Genomic DNA, 23,697 nt, shown 5'->3' with positions numbered 1-23,697 from the left:
TTTTGATCCTACAAATTGTATATAACAATAACTTATAATCAATTGCTAAATCTGTCTTTACTCCTGTAATAATTTATATGGCATTCTTTTTTTGGTACATACTTGAGGTTGATTGTTCTAGATAGCATACAAATTATACTCATCCGCTACGACTTACAATCAATTGCAACTTTAGTCTTTACTCCAGTAACAATTTAGGGAAAAGGGTCAAAAATACTCTCTACTTTGAAAAAAAGGTTAAAAATATCTTCCGAACTTATTTTGGGTCAAAAATACCCCTCCCATCCTTAAAGTTTTCAAATATACCCCTGTCTTGACGGAAATTATCCCCCAAAATAACCCGAAATTATTTTTTAAACCCGACCCAACTAAATAATAACTCATAAGATCCCCTTATTCTCCCAATACGTAGATTTGAAGTTTGAGGGATTTAAATGATGAAACGGGTTTAAAAAATGATTTTGGATTATTTTGGGGGATAATTTCTGTCAAGACCGGGGCATATTTGAAAACTTTAAGGACGAGACGGATATTTTTTACTCAAAATAAATTCGGAGGATATTTTTAGCTCTTTTTCCAAATCAGAGGGGTATTTTTCACCCTTCCCCCAACAATTTATATGACATTCTTTTTTATTTTTATTTTTAGTGTAAAAGAACACTTTTTTTTTATATATATATGTAATAGTAATAATTATCTTTAAATTTTTCATTATAACCTTAACGAAATAATTTATCACACAAATATGCACGATTTGTTTTAAATTGTAAGTTCTAAAGTCTTTTATTTATCTTAAGGAGGATTTAATAAAGGGTCGCCACCAATTAACGTACTCAGTATTGGTATTAGTTAGCCAAAATTGGACATTTTGAAAAGATTCATAGAACTAACAGTGAAACTGAAAGCTTGAGATCTCTGATCTATCAATAAAAATCGTTCAATTTTTCTCCCATAGCATTGCATCTTATTGTTACGTATCAAATTGTGATTATTCATATGCTTTGGATGCACAATGGATTTCTCATAAACCTTCGGATAGAGATAATCGAAACCATTCGTCTTCTTCTCTCTCTCCTCTCGCTTTTTTTTGTCAAGTTCATTCTTTAACCTCAATTTTTTCACGCAATTATCTGTTTAATCTCTTAAATATCGTCAAATTAATGTTAATTTTGTTAAACAAAACAAAAAATTAAAAAAAAACCGACGTTTGCGTTTTTTTGGAAAAAAAAATAATCAAAGAATTTATGTGATATAATAATCGGATTTTTATCTGTTTAATCTCTTTATGATGCATATCTCCTGCCTCGTATTTTTTATTCATATACTTATCACTGATTTAATTTTGATTTTTCACTTAAATACTAGGCAAAAGCAAGTTCGCGTTTCTTTAAAAAAAAGATTTAAAAAAATTATTAAAAAAACCGGATTATTAGCTACTGGAGAGGTATGATTGATGCAATTTTTTAATCTCTTTATGATGCGTTTGCTCCAACCTCGCGTTTTGCTGTTAAGTATCGTCAAATTAATGTTAGTTGTGATTAGTTTTTTACACTAGGCAAGAGCAAGTTCGCGTTTCTGTTCTAGTAATCAGTAGTTTATGTAATATATATGATTGGAAAAAAAATAGCTACTGGAAAGCTATGTTTTGATGCAATTATCTGTTTAATCTCTTTTATCATGCATATATCCGGGAGTGGTTTGCTGTTAAATATCGTCAAATTAATGTTAATTCTGATTATCAATAAAAATCAATTTTTCTCCCATAGCATTGCATCTTATTGTTCTATCAAATTAGTGATTATTCATATGCTTGGATTTAGCTGGACTGGAAAGCTATGTTTTGATGCAGAGAATCTGTTTAATCTCTTTATCATGCATATATCAACTCCTCTCGCTGCTGTCGCTACCTACTGGAAAGGCATGTTTTCACGCAATTATCTGTTTAATCTCTTAAATATCGTCAAATTAATGTTAACTGTGTTTCTGTTATAGTATATAATCAGTCATTTATGTGATATAATAATCGGATTTTTATCTGTTTAATCTCTTTATGATGCATATCTCCTGCCTCGTGGTTTGCTGTTAAATATCATCACTGTTGATTGTGATTAGTTCACTTAAATACTAGGCAAAAGCAAGTTCGCGTTTCTGTTATGGTAATCAGTAGTTACGTTATGTAATAATCCGGATTATTAGCTACTGGAGAGGTATGTTTGATGCAATTAGCTGTTTAATCTCTTTATGATGCGTAGCTCCAACCTCGCGTTTTGCTGTTAAGTATCGTCAAATTAATGTTAGTTGTGATTAGTTCACTTTTACACTAGGCAAGAGCAAGTTCGCGTTTCTGTTCTAGTAATCAGTAGTTTATGTAATATAGTAATTGGAATTTAGCTACTGGAAAGCTATGTTTTGATGCAATTATCTGTTTAATCTCTTTATCATGCATATATCCGGCCCCGTGGTTTGCTGTTAAATATCGTCAAATTAATGTTAATTGTGATTAGTTCACTTTAACACTAGGCGAGAGCAAGTTCGCATTTCCGTTCTAGTAATCAGTAGTTACGTGATATAATAATCGGATTTTTAGCTACTGTTCAGTCAAGTTCCTTTCCTCTTTGCTGTAAAATGTTGGAACAGAGAGATAAGAGTGAGAGAAGGGAAATTAGCTCGGCTCTTAGTTGGATTTGGATTGCTAGTTATGAAGTGAATTAATTGGAGAAAAATGTTCAATTTGGATTGTATGTTTCTTTCTGATTTCTGAGATGTCGTTCTTTACATACTTGTGACTCTAGCTCAGTAATTAATTTTTGAAAATGATTGCTTTGTGTAAAATGGATATTAGCCGCGTACTTTTCTTTTATTTGGTCTAGAAAAGATAAAGTTGAAGATGCATTTTAAGCATATAGGTTTTCTTTTTGATAAGAAAGACATTTTTTTTACAGACTTTGATTTAGAGAAAGAAAGGATTATACTGGATGAACAAGGTCTTAGAATTGCTGAAAATCAAGATACCAGTCAGAAGAACCGGCGGAAACTTGCGGAGAGCACTCGAGGTACTAAACATGCCTTTCCATTGAGCTGATTTAGCACAATAATTGTAAATCGTTATAATTATTTTTACTTTTTGATTGTGTAAAACATGTTCATGTACCTCTTGGCAGATTTTAAAAAGGCTTCAAATGAAGACAAGTTGAGCTTATTCAACTCTTTGCTCAAGGGATATCAAGAAGAGGTTGACAATCTTACAAAGAGAGCAAAATATGGGGAAAATGCTTTTCTTAACATTTATCAGAAACTTTATGAGGCACCAGATCCTTACCCAGTTATTGCTTCAATTGCTGTAAGTACAACATATGCTTTATAATCACCTATCCCTTGCTTGCACAAATGATAAACTTCATGCTCATGAGAGAAGTTGAGTACCCCTAGAGTTCAGATGAGCAAATTTTGAAAAAAATGTACTGTTAGAACCTGTATTGGTGCTTGGAGGTGGCCATTAAATATGGCTAGGCTGAGCTAAAATTATTTAAGTAATGCTCATGTGACATTTTGGAGTAAGGGGATTAGTAGTTCATGATTTTGGATTCTCAAGATACTAAATTGTATGCTGATTATACATTTCATATTAGCAACTAATAGTAACTACTAGGTATGTGTTAGAAGAGGATCTGCAATTATCTTATTGCGCAAACTTTTTGAATGGCATATAAATCATATCACATGGAGCTTGGTATGCTGAAGAATTTATGGAGGTTAACAGTTGTAAATTCTGGAATAGACATTATCTAGAAAAATGTTTCAGATAGCGGTATTTAAGGGCTCAAACAATGGTAACATAATTTAGTTGAATGATCTTCAGGGTGTTGTCCACAAAGAATGTTAGGATGCTTCAACTAGAGCTCTGGAATTGGAGTTCCAACTCTAAAGTACATTTGAGACTGCAGTTTATTACTTTTTAAGGTCTTATAGTTATATCTGATTGTTCTTACTCTATGCAGGAAAAGGATTCAAAGATATCAGAGTTAGAGTCTGAAAATCGAAAAATGAAGGTTGAACTTGAAGAATTTCGCATGGAAGCAACTCACTTGAAAAATCAACAAGCAACGATAAGAAGACTTGAAGAGCGTTGCCGTCAGTTAGAACAACAGGCCAGTTTCTATATATACATATGCCACACATGCCTATGTTTGCCAGTTGAATATTCATAGTAATTTGTTGATAATACTGCAGTAACCCTGTGCACTACTTGCTTTGCAATCCCCTACCATTTGAGTTGTTGCTTATCTTTATTCACTACTTTGTAAAAGTTCCACACAAGTAGGATTTGCATCACAAGATTTGAATTATGCTGAGTGGAACAGTGTAACCACCGTCAGGTTCTATTTAAAATTAACTTAGAGAGGGAGAGGGAAGAAAAAAGAGAAAAACCCAGGCTTGGTGACTCTGCTAGCTTTCACTTTTCAAACCAACATATCTTCTCAAGAAGCTCTGTATTTTGCTAGGATTCAACTCTAGAAAGGCTTATCCGAAAAAGAAAAAAAGAAAAAAAAGAACCATTAGAGAGAGTCTGCTTATTCTCTTTCAAAATTTGAAACTGCTGATCATCTGCTATACTATATTTACTCGGTTCATAAGGTTATCAGCTGCTTAGTGTTTTCATGCATATTACTTTCCTATTTTCATTTTCCTAGTAGTTGACATTACTTTCCTGTTTCCTTTTCCTTTCGTGTATTTCGGAGTCTTTTTCCCATTGGGTGGGGAGTGAGGTTTGAGTTAGAATTTATCACTTTCTGATGTTGGATTTCCTCTATAGTGCTGGCTAATGAAGGATAACCCATCTTCTTAGTACCATCGGATGTTGCAAATTTGAGTTCATAGTTAGCCAGCTTCATTCTGTTTCAGCCTTAACATGTCCTTTCTGTGGTTCAGATGGAGGAGAAAGTCAAGGAAGTTGTAGAAATTAAGCAACGCAGTTTGGCAGAAGAGAACCAGAAAACTCTTGAGGTTTTAAAAGAAAGGTGTTACTTTCTGTTGTTATATGAAGATTCAACTACATTAAGTTACAGCCCTGGCCTTTGGTCACCTTTATCTTAGAACAAGTATAGGGTGTCATATTCTTCCTCTTGGAATAGAGATATCATGATTTGGTCTTCTATTCGATGCAGGGAACAATTATTGCAGGATCAATTACGGCAAGCTCAAGAAAGCGTTTTGACCATGCAAAAGTTGCATGAACTTGCGCAGAGCCAGTTGTTTGAAGTTCGTGCACAATCAGGTGTTATATTGATATAGACCATAAATCTGTTTATTTTTTTAATCTGTATTATGCTAATCTGAAGTAAGTGTGTAGTTCTTTTTTCTCATCAAAGTTCGCTTTTAGGATATGGATTTTCTACTTACCTTAATAAATAGTTGTACCAACTCTTTTGTACTCATATAGAGGAAGAGACAGCAGCAAAGCAATCGGAAGTCAGTTTGCTAATGGATGAAGTTGAACGGGCTCAGGCTCGCCTTTTTAGTCTTGAAAGAGAAAAGGTACTAGGATCACACTAGCTTTAGTTTCAGTTTTTCTCCTTCGTGTGGTACATTGCTTCACTTTAGATTCCACACCGAGAATTATAGCTGTGGACACTTTTCCACTCTGTTGTGGCGAGACTCAGTCAGCTCAACCATAAGATCTTTGGGCAGAGTCTTATTGGATGTCCTCGTTTCGGATGTACTAATAATATTAGCTTTGGTTTATTCAGGGATTGCTGCGTTCACAATTACAGACGGCTAATGAAGATAATGATCACAAGAACAGGTAAACTTCATTGTCTAACAATTTTGTTTCATCTCCTCCTGCCAGACTGCACATATATTGTGAAACCCATCTCCTGACAAGCTTGGGTATCTGGTGGATCAACTCGTGGCTGGTGAAGGATGTTCTTAGCTTGTTACGCCGGTTCCATAGAAAATTTATTATTCTGGAAAATTTAAAAATAGAATGGTCAAAAGTGCTGCTTTACATATTTTTTTTTTTTTTGATTAAGCACCGGGTGTCCGAGTCTCTTTGAGGACATTGATGCAAGGAGTTTCCCGCAAGTGCACCACGGTTAATTCGGGTTTCCCCAATGGCCCTCGAAATGTCAGAGTTTTCATTGAGACCTTGAAAGGGAGCACCCCAAGGCTCAAGTCAATTGCCACCAGGCCAACTCTGCTTTACATATCTGAGGACATTGATGGAGTTTACTAAGAGGAAGGCCAAATGTCAGAGTTTGCATGGCATACTCTAGAGAAAACTAGGTTGTCAAGAATAGCGTATAAAAGTGTAGTTACAGTAACCAGTCATGCTTAAACCTTTTAATGTACTAACATGTGAACTATGATCTATGACATACTCATGTTGTTTCTCTCTAATTCCTTTTTTCCCCAAAACGTGTCTATCATAGATAGAGGGTTAAAGTAACTGGTCTAAAGTATTCACTGCTTCATGTTCAGTGATAGTTTGGACGCAAATAGTTCCCTTGAGACTTCTCTGATTGCCAAGGAGAAGATCATTTCTGAACTAAATACAGAACTTCATAATTTGGAGATCACCCTATCAAATGAGCGAGAACAGCACATGAAAGAGATAAAGAAGATGAATGCCCAGCTTAATGAAAAGGTATGTTCCTTTAGTGCTAGCGCAACAGTTGTTAACTGATATTTTACTGAGGAGATCGAAGAAATTCCAACTCTTCTTTGACCAAGAGTTTTCCTTTAATGTACAGATGAATGAATGTTGTAACTGGTTTGTTTGAATAAAAAATTAAAAAAATGCTCCAGTTAATTTCCTAATGTATTGGAATTTCTTATGTTCATCGGTTTATACTGAGTTTTGTGGGACCAATTTAAATCTATGCTCTGAAATATACTTCACACTTCTCGCATGAGGTCCTAATAGCACTCCTAGGCATTTATGCCTCTCAAATTGACTCAGATCCTCCAAGAGCACTTATGCTGACTATTCCAAACTGAAGGGGCAGGTGTTCATATTTGATAAGTTGCTGCAATTATTTTATTTTATTGTGACATCTAGTTGTATTGTTGGTCAATCTCCCTTTTAAGGCCTTTCTTTGTCGTTTCCTCTAATTACTTCATGCTTTTTTGTACACCCTAGGAAGTCGCTCTTGAGGAACTGAAGGAGGAACTTCAAACAAGGCCAACAACAAAGTTGGTTGATGATTTGAGGAAGAAAGTTAAAATCTTACAGGTTATTCTCACTCGATATACTTCAGTTACTCAACTTTGTGTAGGCTCTACTAGTTTTTAAAATTTTTGTTTTTCATTGAACTTCTAACTTCTCAAGATAGCATAAGAGATCTTTAAAACTCATTTTACAACATGTTAAGATATTGACTGCATATCTCTTTTTTCATCATATTTTTTTTCTTCCCTGTGTTACCTCAACTTGTCCCACTGTCTCCAGCTTCATTTGTTCCTTGTATTCCTCTTCGAGTTTGGAACTTTGGTCTCTCCATGATACACAACCTAGCTCAAGAATGCCATTGCTATATCCACTATAATCCGTTTGTTGCTTTGAGTAGGCAGTGGGTTACAATACAATTGAGGCTGAAGACTGGGAAGTTGCTACCAGTGGGCAGGAGATGAGCAAACTTGAGTCGTTACTTCTTGATAAGAATCGTAAAGTGGAGCATGAGCTGACACAATTAAAGGTAATTCGAAAGTAGTTATGGCAAATGTCTGAATGTATTTAGATAGTAATGCTCAGAGATAAGTGATGTTTCTTAATAAAGCATATAAAAATTTATATTTGAGGAGTCGGTCTAAGAAAACAATTTATAGCTGAGATCAGTGCTGAATATACTTGAACTACTTCGTGATGATCAATCATGAATCGTGTTGTTTTACTTTGTGTGATTTCAGGTCCAACTTTCTGAACGGACTTCTTCATTGGAATCTTCCAAAGCCAATATTGTAGAACTAACTGCAAAGCTTAATGAACAACAAAGATTGATACAGAAGTTAGAGGATGATATACTAAAGGTTTGTGCACTTTGCTCCCGTCCCCCTCTCCAAATTCAGGTTTGTTAGAAGATCTGTCTGCGTGTAAATATTACATCTAAATTGTGGTAATTTTATCTAGTAAATATGTTAGTGTTTGTTTTGCATGTTGGTGATTGAATACAATGTGCTAGAAACCGGTTTTATTTAGATTTAAACTTGCCCAAGTAATAGATGCTTGCTTTTCTATTAGTTGGTAGACAAATCAGTTTAGTTTGTTAACTTATTTATTCATTGAACATTTATTGTTGCTATTGCAGGGATATACTTCTAAAGACAGAAAAAGCACTCTAGTCGATGATTGGGATCTATCAGATTCGGGAGAAAAAGGGGCATCTGAGGTGAGTATTGGTCTTGCCTTGCTTCCTTATCTTTTCATCTCCGCCTTATAAAAGGAGGTTGTACATAGACTATTTGAACTAAGCCTTGCTCCTGCATCTTGTCAACTCTCTCTCTCTCTGCAAATGTCTTTTACCCTTCTTTTTTTCTTGATTCCTTTTTACCCTTCAGCTTGAAAGTTTTCTATAAAGACCATGCGGTAGAATATTCCAGCAGACAAAATGCTATAAATTGAAAATGACCATTTTGTTTGATATTTTGTGATCTAGTCTTATTGCCTGACCTTAATCACATTATCTGTCGACGCAAGGAGTGTGAGTCGTGTGTTAGTGGTTTAAAAATCTGTCTAAAAGGGATCCCCTGAAGTGATCTTTCAAGTAGATTGTAAAGGATTATTAAGTGCAGAACAGAATACGCCAACAGTATCATTTGAACAGATTTAGATTACTGTTAAGAAGATGACAAACTGCTACAGAACAAAATACAACTTGGTTAAGATTAAGCGCAACGTCAGTAGCTCTAGACATCCCTCCAATCCAAAATATAGGTTGTTGCATATTTTTCTGGTACCTGAGAAAGCAGGACAGTATAACTCTGGCCAAGTTCAGCTCATCACACCTGCTACTAATTTAACAGCTGACCTATCTCCCAACATTCTGTATGTTTGATAACGTGACCACAAAACAAGCCATCCCCATGTCATCTTGCTGAAGAAATGGAATATGATATTGGTCAATATGGATTCAGATAATAGTTTTAAATTGTGAACTCTTACAATTACATCTCTTATTCCTCTGACTGACTCCTTTGGGGAACTAGTCACCGAGCAATTAGATCTGCTTTTTGGGAAAACGTTTATGGTTACCCCTAAAGGATTGCATGACCTCCAGTAGTCTTGAAGTAACCTTGGCGACCCACCTCTGTGAGGTGGAGGAACAAGTGATGAGAAACTAATCTAAAACAATATGAAACAAGAATATTACTGATAAAATGAATGACATCTGTTAAAGGGATGGAGGTGGAGAGAAGAGCATTGGATGGGAACCGGATCATAGATAACCATCATATAAGGATAAGTTTATCGAGTTATCTATTGGTGTTTAAGATTAGGTTTCCATCATTTGAAGTTCTAAAACGCTATAATTTTCCTATATTATGAATATGAGCTTTTTAGAAATTGACATATATTAAATAGAATGCAGAACAGAGGCGTGCTTCCTCAGATCAAGATCAAAGCTCTATGCTTAAGGTGATCTGCAACCAAAGAGACCGCTTCCGGGCTCGCTTGCAGGAAACTGAAGAGGTTGCACTCTTTTTTCCTTTATTTCTGAAATGATCTCTACTTCTATCTTTCCACCTACCTTCTATAAAACCTCAGAAATGTGTCTTTCATGCTTACGAGAGTCATTGGTATGCAATTCTTGATCTTGCTAGGAAATTAGACGGCTAAACGAGAAGATAGGGGTGTTGACCTCAGAACTCGAGAAAACAAAAGCGGATAATGTCAAACTTTATGGGAAGATCCGTTATGTTCAGGATTATAATTCTGAGAGAGTGATTTCAAGAGGATCAAAGAAGGTGACCTATCTGGATTTATTGTTGATTGATTTCACAGTCTGCTTCAATTTCTTTTTTATCTGAAATGCTGCCTTCTCATTCTCAGTATGCAGAAGACGTAGAAAGTGGTTTCAGCTCAGATGTGGAATCCAAATACAAGAAGATGTATGAGGATGATATAAATCCATTTGCAGCTTTCTCGAAGAAGGTTTCCAACTTTTCTGTCACATCTTAATTGAATTTCCATGTCTTTTTTCCCAGTAGCAGGGTTAGGCTAGTGTTAGAAAAACTTAATCTGCCGAATCAATTTATTTGAGGCCTATGAATTTTCTTCATAAGAGCAGCATACCTTAGCGTGCTATTTTTAATGTCCATTCACAAAAATCGCAGGAACATTTACAAGTCCATTTTCTAAACTGTTTCTATATGTTATCGGCTTTGTATTTTCCCCATACTTGCATTTTCTAGTCAGTGCAAAAACTTCCCTTCAATTTTCTGTATTTCCCTTGTTTCCATTTCTCAATCTGTACATGTTCATCCCCATTTTACTCATGCTATTGGAGGTGGTCGGTCCTCATCTTATCAAATCATTTTGCCTATAATAGGAAAGGGACCAAAGATACAAGGAACTGGGTTTGAGAGACAAGATCACTCTCAGTAGTGGACGTTTTCTTCTCGGTAACAAGTAAGTTTCCTCTCTTCGGTTTCCCCTTTAGTTAGATAGACACTTTACCTTTCCAGATTGGGATGTATTTGCTCCTCTGCCATGGTTAAGACTAATCACATGGACGCAATGATTTGCATTTACATCCTTAAATTCTAAGCCAAAGTTATCTAATCATTCTATGAGTTGCTTGTTGAGGGACGACCCATAGTTAAACTCTCTCACTTATATCCAGAAGCTTGGATTGCAAAGCCTTGTTCCGTCGTTTGTCACACGGTGGGCTACATCTTATTTAGGGAAAAAAGTAATATTTGTGTTAGTTAAGGGCCGTAAGTATTGATATTTTCAGATTCAGCAGAACAAGATGTAGAACAAATTTATTTGTGACAGCTACTTTCTTAACACATGCCAGTTTCCTCTTTGCGTGTGTTAAAGCAAGAGGGGAAAGAGGATATATCCTACGACAATATTTTTCACGCTAGAAATATGATTGTTAAAATCAACGTTCAGATGTCATGTATTAATGTGAAGTCAAATTTCATTTTGCAGATATGCCCGTACCTTCGCATTCTTTTACACCATTGGGTTGCACATTTTAGTGTTCACCTGTCTATACAGAATGTCAGCTTTGAGTAACCTCAGGTACTACCCCATGCACACAACTCCACTCTTTCTCTCTATATAAAAGATATTTCTTTGTTGTTTCTGTGGTGTAATTCAGGATCCATAAGGTGGTTTTTATTAGATTGAGTTCATTTTTTGCAGCCATGGATCTGAAGAATCTTTTGTTGGAGACAAGACTATCAATCTTCCTCATGCCCTATAGGTCCCTTTTAATATATCAAAATTTGATTCTTTCAAGTCCTTGCAATCACATGGGGAACAGATAGGAGCTCTGTATAATGCGTATAGGTTGAAGGTCGCCTTCATTGTACAATTCAGTTTCGTTGTGCATAACTGGTCCAGCAAGTCTCTTCGTGCTCTCTTGCATTGATTCTTTCCTCGTGGTGCTTTCGTGCATCTCCAGACACAACTCGACAAAGAATGAAAGGACCATGCGAAAGGAGTTAGGTATTAGAGAAAGGATATATACTGACAGCAAATTTTTAACCTATTATTATATGTTTATTTTCACTTTTAGCAGGTTACCAATTGATGTTTAATAGAGATTTACCTAAAGTTACCTTATAAGTGACCCAATTATGTAAATTTTTGCAAGGAATTTAAACTCGTAGGAAAATTGTTGTCCTGAAAATGTTTTCCAGTGTTTAGTTACCTTGAAATTTGGAAAATGCTTTCTATACAACGTTTTCATTGAAAATAGAGAAATTGACTCCTCTGACTTGTGCATTGAAAGTTATTTTCTTTTACAAACATTTACGCTCTTACTAAATCTCGCATGTCTCATGCGACATTGATACTTTGATGCCAATCTTTAGTATCTAAAAATATTAGCAGAACATTATCTTCATATCTTGTCTTGCATCTTGTTTATTCATCATATATTCATATGTAACTTATGTTTTTCCAACTTCTAAAAGGAAGTGTATGTAATTACATTATTCTACTAATGGCCTGAAGAGCTTGTCTTCCTTTGGAATTGCGTTTCACATTGTAAAGTGAGAGCGTCAATTTGTTAAACAAATGGATAACTCAACGCCAAGTAAAAGCAACCTCGATTGAAGCTTTAACCGGGTCAATTAATTTTGTGGCTCATACCAACTTTTAAGTTTTTTCTCAAATCTCCTCACCATAGAATTATGAAGCATCGAACAAGGACTACAATTAGCAAAACCAATGGGATATAGAGAATTCGAAGTGGAGACATACTGCCTACACAATCATTGAAGATTGCAGATACCTGTTGGAAGTCACAGACTAACATAATTTTCTTATGTGGGAGAATGCACTCTAGGAAATGGAGCATTTTGCTCCTAGCCGATTTACGTAATGTAGGTTATGAACAACCTTTAACACTTTTTAGCATTTTCAATGTACCAAAAAAAAAAAAAATTAAGCAGGCAGTAAGGGTAGTGAAACACTAGCCTACCGCTAAGTTCATCTGTACAGGCAATGACATATACATAATAAATCGATACTAATGTCGGTCATTGAAGAATCTCATTCGTTCATAACAATCTTAAGCATCCACGTCCAACAAGGTCGTTGTAGTATAGTGGTGAGTATTCCCGCCTGTCACGCGGGTGACCCGGGTTCGATCCCCGGCAACGGCGTCTTCATTTTTGCACGCACCGGCGACATTTATCAAGCGGAATATTTGTTGAAGTAACGGCACCATCACAACAAAGTCGTTGTAGTATAGTGGTAAGTATTCCCGCCTGTCACGCGGGTGACCCGGGTTCGATCCCCGGCAACGGCGTTCATTTTTTTCAAATGCTTCTAATCCCTAATTGTATCGTCGTAATAGAGGAGTTGGATGAGGCAATAGCACTTCTGCAGAACCTTGATATACCATGGCCCATGGGCAGCGTTTCTTTCCAAGCGCTCTTTCCAAAAAGGTACTTTCCTTTTTGTTTTCTGGTCTCATCTTCCTGATTATTCTAAATTTCAGGTGTTTTTTTTTTTTAATCTTTTTTCTGTTTTGATTTTATACTCCTTTTAATATATACATTTAAATTGTTAATATATTTGTTACGATTAGCTTTGCAAAGTACGGTGAACACAAAAAAAAGCACACGGCTTCTCATTTCAAGTTGATGGATTTTAATATTGTTATCTCTACTCTCCTTAGTGGTTGCCCTTCCCGATGATTCCCTGAACTCGACATTTAGTGTTAACTTTGATATAGCAATTAGATTATTGGGTAATTTTGGACAAAACCTTTTAAAGTAAAAGATTCAAATAAAAACCGCATAGAGAATGAGTTAAAGACGGACATGTATCTCGTGAAAGATATTGATAATATGATATCTCATGGATGTTTATTTGTCTTTCAGATCTGTGATGCATATATAAGCATAATTCTGGAACACATAAAATCATATCATTAACTTACGCATCAAACTTTTGAAGGTTATTAATATGAAAGGCATGGGAGTTATGAATATTAATACACATTAAAATTACTTCACACTCTTAAATGTCCTTCTGATCAATGAATGCAGATAATTATTGACTTTTTGATAGAATATTTCCTTTTCAGCAAATATTTTAAGGGAAATATATAAAAAGACCAAGAAAAAAAATTAGAAAAAGATAAATACAAATTTTAGCCTAAGAGTATGTCACTCCACTTCTCCATTGCCCACAATTATGTAGATGTAGATGTAAATTCCTGTAAATTAATAACCCAAAAAAATTAGAACTTTTTAATTCACAAAAATTAAAATACAATCTTACAAAAACTTAAATGACGATGATAGTGATTAAAAAAAAATTGTGGCCTACCTTTTCATATCAAACAGCTCCATATTCATTAGCATGTTAGATATAATATATATATATATATATATATATATATATATATATATATATATAGAGAGAGAGAGAGAGAGAGAGAGAGAGAGAGAGAGAGAGAGAGAGAGTTGAAAATAGATAATAACATAATATACATTAATTATGGGTGATTAAGTATCAAGGAGAAACTGTTTTAGGCTTAATGTATCAGTAAACGTTGATGCTACGTGGGGTGAATCAACGGTTTGATTGGGATTTATTGTATGTATAACTCTTGTAAATGATTATTTAATGTATGAGGCTTTTTAAATCCAATTAATTAGAAATTATGTAGCAAAATGAAGGAAAATTTTCCAAAAAAAGGAGAAAAAAGAAAAATGCAAATCTTTAGCGTAATTAAGGGTGTCATCTACATCAATTATTCGATCTTTACCTTTATATTACATATAGATTTGATTTTGCTAATTTACTCAAGTTATTTAGGGCTATTGCAACATTTCATCATAATTTAGTTAGGAGGAAGGTTCTTATTGTAGAAGCACCATTAAAGTGATTAGGAACCATGAGATGCATAATTGATAATTAAACAACTCTTTCGTAGAATTATAGCACTCTAATTGATATACGCTACTTAAAAGGGAGTAATACATAAGCAACCTTTTTCAAATACAAGAGAAGGAACTATAGATTTCAGGTTTGAGTATGTGAATGGAGGTTTTTTTATAGGGAGTGTTTTTATCTTCAAAATGGATTTTTTTTCGTGAATTCAAATTAGTCGAGTCCTAAAACATGTACCTGACATCGGATAAAACCCAAAAAGAAGAAAGAAAAAATAATGAAAGGCTTCCGAGCTAGAGGGCTTTGTCAAAGTGCACGTTTGTCAATAGATTAGAACAATTCACCACCGAATTTCCTATTTGTTAGAGGTTAGGCATGGAATATAGTATGAAGAAACTGTGTACAACGATTGAGAAAGAAAAATACGAACTAATGTACCTGTAATAATTTGGCCTGAAAAAGAAATTGTCAGAAAATCTTAATTCTATCTTAATATGTTACATGAAATGTGAAATTATGGGCTTCTTGGATGTGATAGAAGTAGCTATCTACGTTTCCATGGATATCACAATCGTTGCTGCAATTAAATTTGCAATTAAATTTGATGCAAAACATGAGTAAGTAAGGCCACAAGAGTAGGAAAGTAAGCTTTCAATGTCGTCATCAGAATATGTCCTACTAATAAAGGAGATTCAAGGAATCAGAACAACTGTAATTCGCGTATATAGTATCAAAGAGTTTTGATAGTCATCCAGAAATTAAAACGGGTTCTGAATTCTAGAAAAAGTAACTTACTAAATTTTAATAAATTATTTATATTATATATTAAGTAAATTTCTTAACATAAATACAAAATTCTGGCTGAAACTTTAGCTCATCCCCTAATAATAGTGCCAACCTAGTACTATAAAAGGCGAAAAGTCGGTATGCATCAAATCAATATAAGGACATGTACTTTACGTAAGGTTTCTCACTTAAAATTTTTGGTCAATTAATATTTATTTTTATCTTAAGTTATTACTTAATTATAGTAAGGGCAAAGATGTAAATATATTCAATTTTGCGATTTAGAGCAGATATATCCCTCGTTACAAAAGTGATGCATATATACCTACAAAAATGATGTAAATATACCCTTGCTGTTATAAAATTGTGTAAATATACCCTTTTCGCTGTCGGGATTTTTTTAAAAAAAAATCATTTAGGTTATTTTTTAATTTTAAAAAATGTCACGTGACTTTAAAAAAAAAAAAGTAACCATTTTTTTTAGTAGACATACTTTTCTAAAGACACATCGTAATTTTTCTAATGGGTCGAGTCTAGTTCCTTTTAAAAAAATATCTCCGTGACTTTAAAAAAATAAATCTACCCATTTTTTCGCTTTCCCCACTGGACAGGCAAGTCATTTTGGAATCTGGTACTTCCAGTGAAGAAATAAGAATCAAATAACCCACCCGCTTGAATGTTTGGATTGAAATAAGGAAAATGTAGACAAGCGGAAAACAAAATAGTACCAACTACATGACTGGTGAATAAACCAGACAGAGCCAAAGAATGGCAAGTGGCTATTAGCTCCGTGAGCCAAAGAACATGACCGCGGAAGAAGCGCTGCAGATTCCTACTATATTTTATCCCTCCGTTTGCAATTCAATTAGAAAATGATTTAATTTATATAAATAATTTTTTACTCTAGTGAAAATTGAGCATAAACTTTAAATTAGGCCCGTGGTGGACTGATTTAACATGATTCATTACACGGGCGAACTGAAACAAATATGAAATAACCAACACAACGCTAATGAATATCATAACCACTGAGAACACAAATTAAAACTGATGAGGGAAACAATAAGTAATTAACAAGTAACCGTCATTAAGGGAAAAATGAGAATAGGAAACCAGAAGGGGATGAGAAACTTAAAGAAAGGATACGAGAGGAACAAACAGTTTTTTTAACAATGCGCATAAAACTGCTCTTTCTAATCAATCATCCTTTTAAATAATTTGCTAATTGGGCGTGGATCACTAATAAAACTCTCCAGCATTTTAATTGGTCCAAAAATACCAACTAAATCATTTTCTAGCCCATTGGCCCTTAGGGGGTCAGCTTGATTCACAACAGGAACCCATTGACAAAATTCGATAGCACGTATAATGTACAAGGAAAAAAGAAGAAAAGATGGAAAACAGCAATTAGCTACTTTGTTTTGGGAACTAGAAAAATCATGGCAGCATTGATTCCCATGCGAAATATATACTGTAGTAATGTTGTACATAAGTGGAGGTGTCGTTCTCATGTCCTAATCTTTGCCAACTAATATTGGGGGTACATGTTAAATTCTGATTGAGCATGGATATATAAAGATAAAGCAGATTAAGACATCAAAATTAAAAGGTTAGCTACCGACGAGTTCAAGTCCTTTATAGTATCTGATCCCACCAGTTAAAGGCAGATAGGGTAACTATATAAGGCCTACTTCTTAAGTGACAATATCCGCACATTATTGCCTTCTCCAATGGAGATTCTTCTTGTATTTATCCTATATTTTATATTAATATAAATATCTAATAGAATCGTAGTCTCAAGCATGTGAACTCCCTTTGTCCACTTCGCTTCAATTACAATAAGACTAATTTGCCATTTTCTTAATGACTTAATTAGTGATTAAAAAATCTAAAACAGCGCATGTTGAAAAATTGAATTTCCTAGTCACTCAACCCACTGGTGGCAGAATTTGGTCATCTGCTACTGCATTATTATTTACCCATTTATTCTTTGTTCATTTCCATACACTAATAAATATTGTAGAAGAAGAGTATATATGGTGTCTGAAATCTTGAACGTGTCCATAATATCGTAGTTGAAGTCATTGTTTTGTAGGAATATGAAAAAATGTACATCCCGAATATAACCACTGGTTCTCGGGTTCTCGATAGAACTCAGTAGTTTGGAGTCTAAGTATATATATGTGTGTCCCAAAAAAATACTATTAAGTAGATAAATTTGAACATGCATTTCTAATCTCAAATCAAAAGTTAATAGTTAGGTGCAACACAAAGCTAGGATAAAAGGCAATTTGGACATCATCCCCATTTTGACCGATGACAAGTTAAAAGTTAGAATTTGCCTTGGGATTGAGAGAGGACGATAAGAGCTCATGGGCTTTGTCCACCTTTCGTCACTCTTTTCCCCCATACAGAGGGAACTGGGAAGAGACCCCCTCATGAGTCATACTGATCACAAAACTTGGCTACTTTGACTCTGACGTAAAATGCTAATGCACTTCCCCAGAATTTCATGCACAATCTAAGCAAATCTTTTATTGCAACATGCGTCCAAAATCCACCCAAGTGGTCTGATAATGTTTTATTTTAAAACACGGATTTAACTTATTAGGCAGGGAATTTTTACAATATCAGTGTATTTTAAATAATTGTAGCACATAATCTGCTTTGTTTTTACGAATAGTTACTCCCTCCGGTCTAAAATAATTGAGGTTTTAAGCTGGGATACATAAATTATGAATTGAGGAAGCAAAAAAAGTTTTTGACTAAAATACCTTTAACTATAATTTTCTTTTCTTTTTAGGTTGACATAATTATTATACGAATATGAAAATGTGTCTAGGACAAATTTAAAAAGAGAACCAAATACTTTTTGAATTATTTTGGACCAATTTTTTGAGGTTAAAATCCCAATTATTTTGGACCGGATGGAATACTTGTTATTGCTGTATATTATAAAAGTTAAAACTCTTAAAAACGTAGAGCAATAAATACTCCATATAAAGTTATGGCTCTTGAATTAAGTTTTGTAGTAGAAGTTGGGTAACTGTATTTATGAGATTACCCAGCCAATTAATAGCCCTTTCTAGAGTTGCTTCACAATTCACATTGGACCATTCCCATCTTCCCCGCCAACTATGACATTAAATACAGTCACAGAGTCATTCCAACAACTTTTCAATCTCTCACCTTACTATTTCCTGTGAGTATTAAAAAACTACACCCATTTCATTCAGAATTTAAAAATAAAAAAGCAACCCTATCCCTATCAACCATAAATAACTTCATTATCAATCACCTACCCTTTATTTTTCTTTTTTCCATTTCCTCCTCTAACAAAGTCCTGCTTTTAATCTTTTTACAATAATTGATATTGGTAAAAGCAGTTACTGGAGATGTTACTACTAAATTTTTATCTCCATTTCCTACTAGCATTTGTCGGGACTAAATCCAACAAGGTTGTTAGCCAGGTCATAACTGACACGTGTCCCTTGTTGCTGTATGTTTCCAATAATAGACAACGACCCTTCCGTAGGAGCAAAAGCCAAGCAGAATTTTCCCGCCGAGTCTACCGGTATGAGGTAATTCTTCGGGTGCAACGGCAGCGATTTACCGCCCGAGAAATGAAACGCCACCGTCGGAACACTCACTCTTTTCATCGACGATAAGTCGTAGCAAGTGTCGAACAGCGCGAATTGCCCGGCGGAAGGCAAATTCGTAGTCAATTTCCTGAACGAGTCACGTAGAGCGTTGTATGCGCTGCTTTGTAACCTAGTCACCTGTTAATAAATGAAAGTAATTATAATAACGAAAGTGAACAACGCATATAATTTTACATGGGAAACACTAAGTGGTCGTTTGGTTGCTGGTCGAAATAGTCCCGGGATTATAATCCCGGGACTAATTTACTCACAGATGGTATAAAATAATCCGATATAAATGGAGTTAAGAAGTTCCTAAGGTAAGAATTATTCCAAATAATTTTATATACGTCCATTATTTTATACCTTATACCAAACGATAAAAATTATTGCCGGGATAACTTCTCTTATACCATGAACCAAACGACCACTAAAGGAAAGAAAACTCACAGCCGTTCCTGAGTCCACTATTATACCTCCGTTACCGCTCCCGTCCAACTGGAACACCGACGCGGGAATCGAAAGCATTTTCCCTCCAACGCTAATTCCGGTGAGTCCGACGTAGAAGAAAGTGCTCCTTCTCGAGTTACGTAGTAACGGCGCGGTTACCTGTTGGAAAAGATAGTTCAAAATCGTACAAAATTAATTTGATATTTTAATTCATGTTTCATTTCAATTAATTTATATAGAATATGTTTTCCCGTTTATAATCAAAAAGTAGGTTTCATGCCACTATGAGACCATGAATAAAAAATTAAAATTAAGCTACGTCTATTTTTTAAAATATTTACACTCACATAGCCCATAGTTGGTATATAAACACTCAATTAAATACCTTTTATATACTTTATACAAGGTTGATACATTATGTATAATGCTTTTCTCCCATATATAATGTTGTATAATATTGTATATTGGGCTAAATATTGTAAATATTTTCAAAAACTTTGAAAATATCACCAAAATATTTTCTTCCATTACCGAGTCACCGGGTCGGGCCGAGTTAAATTCTAACGTTGACGATGAAGCAGAATCACGATCCACTAAACAATACGAAAACGACGACGCTTTGATTTGAGTAGGTAGTGATAAAGCGCCACCACCTAAAGCAATCAAACCAGCAGCACCGACAAATAACCCTTCATTATCATGTCCACAACCTATAGCAACTTTAGGAAACAAACCAGACTTCCCAAACGACACCGTTTCAGTAGCAAACTCTCCAACAGTAAACGAACCATCACCATAAGACACTTGATACAAACAAGACTGGGTCCCACAAGCTGAGACCTCAAGTGCCGTACACTGCGCTGCGTCACAGGAGATCCGACTGTAAGTTGTAGAACCCGACGGGTTGTAAATTGGATCCGACTGTTGATAACAATCAGAACACGGTTCACATTGAACCCATGTTATATCACTACCAGTATCAAGAACCATGTAGAATTCTTTAGCAGGTTCGCCTAAACCGAGACGAGCAAAATACTCGCCACTACCTTGACTAGTACCGGAAGTAATAGGGGTTTGAAGATCTTCAGGCTGTAACATGTTATCAACCGGTTTAAGATCGGAGTGAGTAAAGTTGGAGAGAGAGAACTGGAGTTTCATGGTTAGTGAGGTAACTCGTGTTGAGTCACGTTCGAGTCGAGATAGAGTTAGAGTTGAATAATCTTTATGGTTGGGTTTTACTAGAGCTGAACGTGGATATATTGAAACAGAAATTGAAGAAGAGTTAAAATGGGTAGTTTTAATAGCTTCTTGTTGAAAAGTAGTGGGAGAGAGAACTTGAGTGGTTTTTTCAAGGGATTTTGCAACGTCAAAGAATTGGGAATGTGGGTGTGAAGATGATGATAAGGAGCGAGAGAGAGCGCAAGGGATGAAAATAAGAGAGATAAAAAGAAGAAAGAAGCAAAATTTGGCCATTATGGAGAAAAAAATGGAAGAGTGGAATGGAGAAGAAAAGAGAGTGAAGAAGCGAATATATAATAAGTAGAGAAAGAGAAGAAGGGGCCTCACGTCAGACTTGTTGAATCCAAACAAAAGCATTTAAAACAGAGAAAGAAGCTTGATACCTGCTTTCCCTCTGTTCTATAATCTCTATACAACTATAAAAGAAGAGAAGATATTGACACCATTAATTAATTAATTAATTGCCCGTTTGATCATTAAAATTGCGAGATTTCAAAATAGCTGTTTTGTTTTCAACAGTGAAAAAAGGTATTTGAAAATTAAAATTGTGTTTGATCATAAGTATAAATTGAAGTCGTGTTTTGAGTTTTTGTGAGTAATTTGAAATGAAAAAAAAAGAAGTAAAAATAAGATCAAACATAGGAGCCGTTTGGACATGGTCTGAAATCATGATTTCAAATTATGATTTGAAACTATGTTTCGACATCTTAAGTTGTATTTTCTCTTATAGACATAAAAACTCACAAGTTGTGAAAATTATCAAAATATTCTCAATTCTTATACAATCTTACCAAATGAACAAGTCATAGTTCATAACAAAATTAATACACTATTAGAAGGTCTTTCAAAAAAATACAACATCAATTGATCAGACTTTAGTTCAATAAAAATTAAAATTTAACATAAATAGTAATGTAACTAATCTTTAATATAATCCTCCTACATGATAGACATAAATAAAGGTTGGTGGAAGATAATAAGACTAGTAAATAATTGGTGAGAGTAATTGTTAAAAATATTTATCAACTTATAGATTTTTTTTTTATATAAAATATAAATCTATGGGTCAAATTTTATATTTAAAATTTTTAAAACCCCAAATCATGTCTTGGATGATTTGGGATTTCAAATCATGAGATGAAATATATATCTAAACGTTGATTTCATCTCATGATTTCAACTATAGTTTCAAACCGCATGTCTAAGCGCCTACATAATTTCCAAAATTCAAATCCAAAAAAAAAAAAAAAAAAACATGGCCGCCACTAATTAATTATTGCTTTTTCCATCCACTTTCTAGTGTGTATCATTTTTGTCCTTATTGATCTTTTCTTTTCTATTCTCTCTTCTATTCACTTTTATTTGTTCAGTATTTTAAAATTAAATTTTTATTTTTATTTGTCACTTTTAGTATATCATATCAAGAAAAGATAAAAAAAATTTCTATTTTACCTATAGTATTAATTACTCATTTTAAATTATTTTTCAAAAAAAAAATACATCACTGAATATAAATATTATGATAAATTATGCACTTTATTAATTGTTTCTTAAGTTGTGTGCAAAGTTTACAAGTAAAAGTGATTGGACTAGTTTCTAATACCACGCTTTATCTTCTTTTTCTACTGCTTCTCTCGACCATTACTTGCTAATTGTGGTCCAACTGTAGTCAAACTGTTTCTAAAGCTTTAAGACAAGTTCATAAAGAAAATATTTTGAAATTTCGGCAACTTATCAATTTTATAGTCGACTTCCAAACGTCAAATTACCGACGAAACCATCCATACGAGGAGGCCTACTTGATAGCTCAGGAGCACCAGAAAGACCTCGACTCAATTTGAGTCTTTCCTTCTCATTTTTATTTTCCCTTATTCACAAACAAAAAGTTTTAAATGGATATACTCTTATGTTAATATTTCGAGCTCGAAATGTCTACACCCGCGAAGAAAACATCGAATCAATAAATAGCTTTACATGAAACATGGGCTCACTTTCAAACTCACCATCTTATCACATAGGTTGTTTCTTGAGTTCAATAAAAAAATCTTTCTACTTTTCCTCCCTTTAAATTTTGAGGTGACTGTTAGGTGTTGGATTGTGTCCATTTCTCTCCACTTGCAAATGTAGTTGTCAAATTAATTACAAGACTACTCCATACTTGAAGTTGGCTACAGTAATTAATTACATGGTTACGGCGGGTAGACAGAACAATCAATACTTGAACTTGGCTATATTTACTGCTCGAATTGGTTCTACTCACAGCCTATCCAGCGTTTACCTTAAAACATTAGGCCAAATACATAGACGGTCTATAGGTAAATATACTTTAGGTGTTCAATATGTAACAATTTTAAGTACTTTAGATGTTTAATAGGTAACATGCTCAGAGTCAAATTTAAGGGATTGTCTATGTATTAATTTGACATTAAATATTAAAAAACGATTGTCTACCTTAAGTAAATTCTTATCCCTTAACCATAATTAATTACTATGCACTTTCATCTCAATTTATTACTATTTAACTATAATAAATTGATGTGATTTGAAATAACACCTGCGTGTAGATATGTACTTACCATTACTGCTTTGTACGGGAACTAGACATTCTTTGAGCCACCCCACGCAGCTATTCTTTAGTTTAATCCAAATCTAGAAACCAATTATGTTATGCGGTGTTAATTTCTGTACTACACCTAAATGGTTTGGCTTGAATGTCGAAATTAATGTATTGTCTTTGACATACTCGTTACTCATATTTTTGCAGTCACTTGTAATTTTCTAATATTATGAATATTGCAAATAAGGTTCATTGTGCAATGGGTCATGTGAAATTTTATACTAAACAACACGATTCTGGACCTTTTTCTCTTTTGCTGGGAAAGTATTTGAGTTGATATAGTTAAATAAACTTGTACGGATTTAAACTCTAATTTTATTTGTGTTAAGGAATATGGTGATCACCCAGCCTTGGAGGCACCCATGAGATATTTAAAGATGAAT

General features: G+C 34.3%; 2 protein-coding genes and 2 non-coding genes across 4 annotated transcripts; 3 read left to right on the top strand and 1 right to left on the bottom strand.

Moving 5' to 3' along the window:
- Positions 1-1,806: 1,806 nt before the first annotated feature.
- LOC132055190 (protein CASP-like) lies at positions 1,807-11,908 on the top strand. The gene is made up of 19 exons (XM_059446898.1): positions 1,807-1,918; positions 2,943-3,053; positions 3,162-3,340; positions 3,999-4,148; positions 4,930-5,018; positions 5,166-5,275; positions 5,441-5,535; positions 5,748-5,803; positions 6,481-6,646; positions 7,142-7,234; positions 7,569-7,697; positions 7,909-8,028; positions 8,307-8,387; positions 9,581-9,688; positions 9,820-9,963; positions 10,049-10,150; positions 10,548-10,627; positions 11,156-11,248; positions 11,372-11,908. Exons 1-19 carry the CDS (start codon positions 1,807-1,809, stop codon positions 11,430-11,432), a joined length of 2,079 nt encoding a protein of 692 aa, XP_059302881.1. The 3' UTR covers positions 11,433-11,908.
- An 860-nt stretch (positions 11,909-12,768) lies between these two features.
- Positions 12,769-12,840, top strand: TRNAD-GUC (transfer RNA aspartic acid (anticodon GUC)). Its single transcript has one exon. It is a non-coding gene; the product is annotated as a tRNA-Asp (tRNA).
- A 74-nt stretch (positions 12,841-12,914) lies between these two features.
- Positions 12,915-12,986, top strand: TRNAD-GUC (transfer RNA aspartic acid (anticodon GUC)). The gene has a single exon. It is a non-coding gene; the product is annotated as a tRNA-Asp (tRNA).
- Positions 12,987-18,358: 5,372 nt separating this feature from the next.
- Positions 18,359-21,061, bottom strand: LOC132055510 (protein ASPARTIC PROTEASE IN GUARD CELL 1-like). The gene is made up of 3 exons (XM_059447377.1): positions 19,990-21,061; positions 19,459-19,617; positions 18,359-19,146 (listed from the first exon to the last, which is right to left on the bottom strand). The coding sequence occupies exons 1-3, from the start codon at positions 21,052-21,054 to the stop codon at positions 18,796-18,798; spliced, it is 1,575 nt and encodes a 524-aa protein (XP_059303360.1). The 5' UTR covers positions 21,055-21,061; the 3' UTR covers positions 18,359-18,795.
- Between the last annotated feature and the right edge of the window lie 2,636 nt (positions 21,062-23,697).

This window comes from Lycium ferocissimum, chromosome 5, assembly GCF_029784015.1.
Source record: "Lycium ferocissimum isolate CSIRO_LF1 chromosome 5, AGI_CSIRO_Lferr_CH_V1, whole genome shotgun sequence".
Lineage (NCBI taxonomy): Eukaryota > Viridiplantae > Streptophyta > Magnoliopsida > Solanales > Solanaceae > Lycium > Lycium ferocissimum.
Note: the sequence above shows the minus strand (reverse complement) of the source record. Positions and strands in the feature narration are given on the sequence as shown.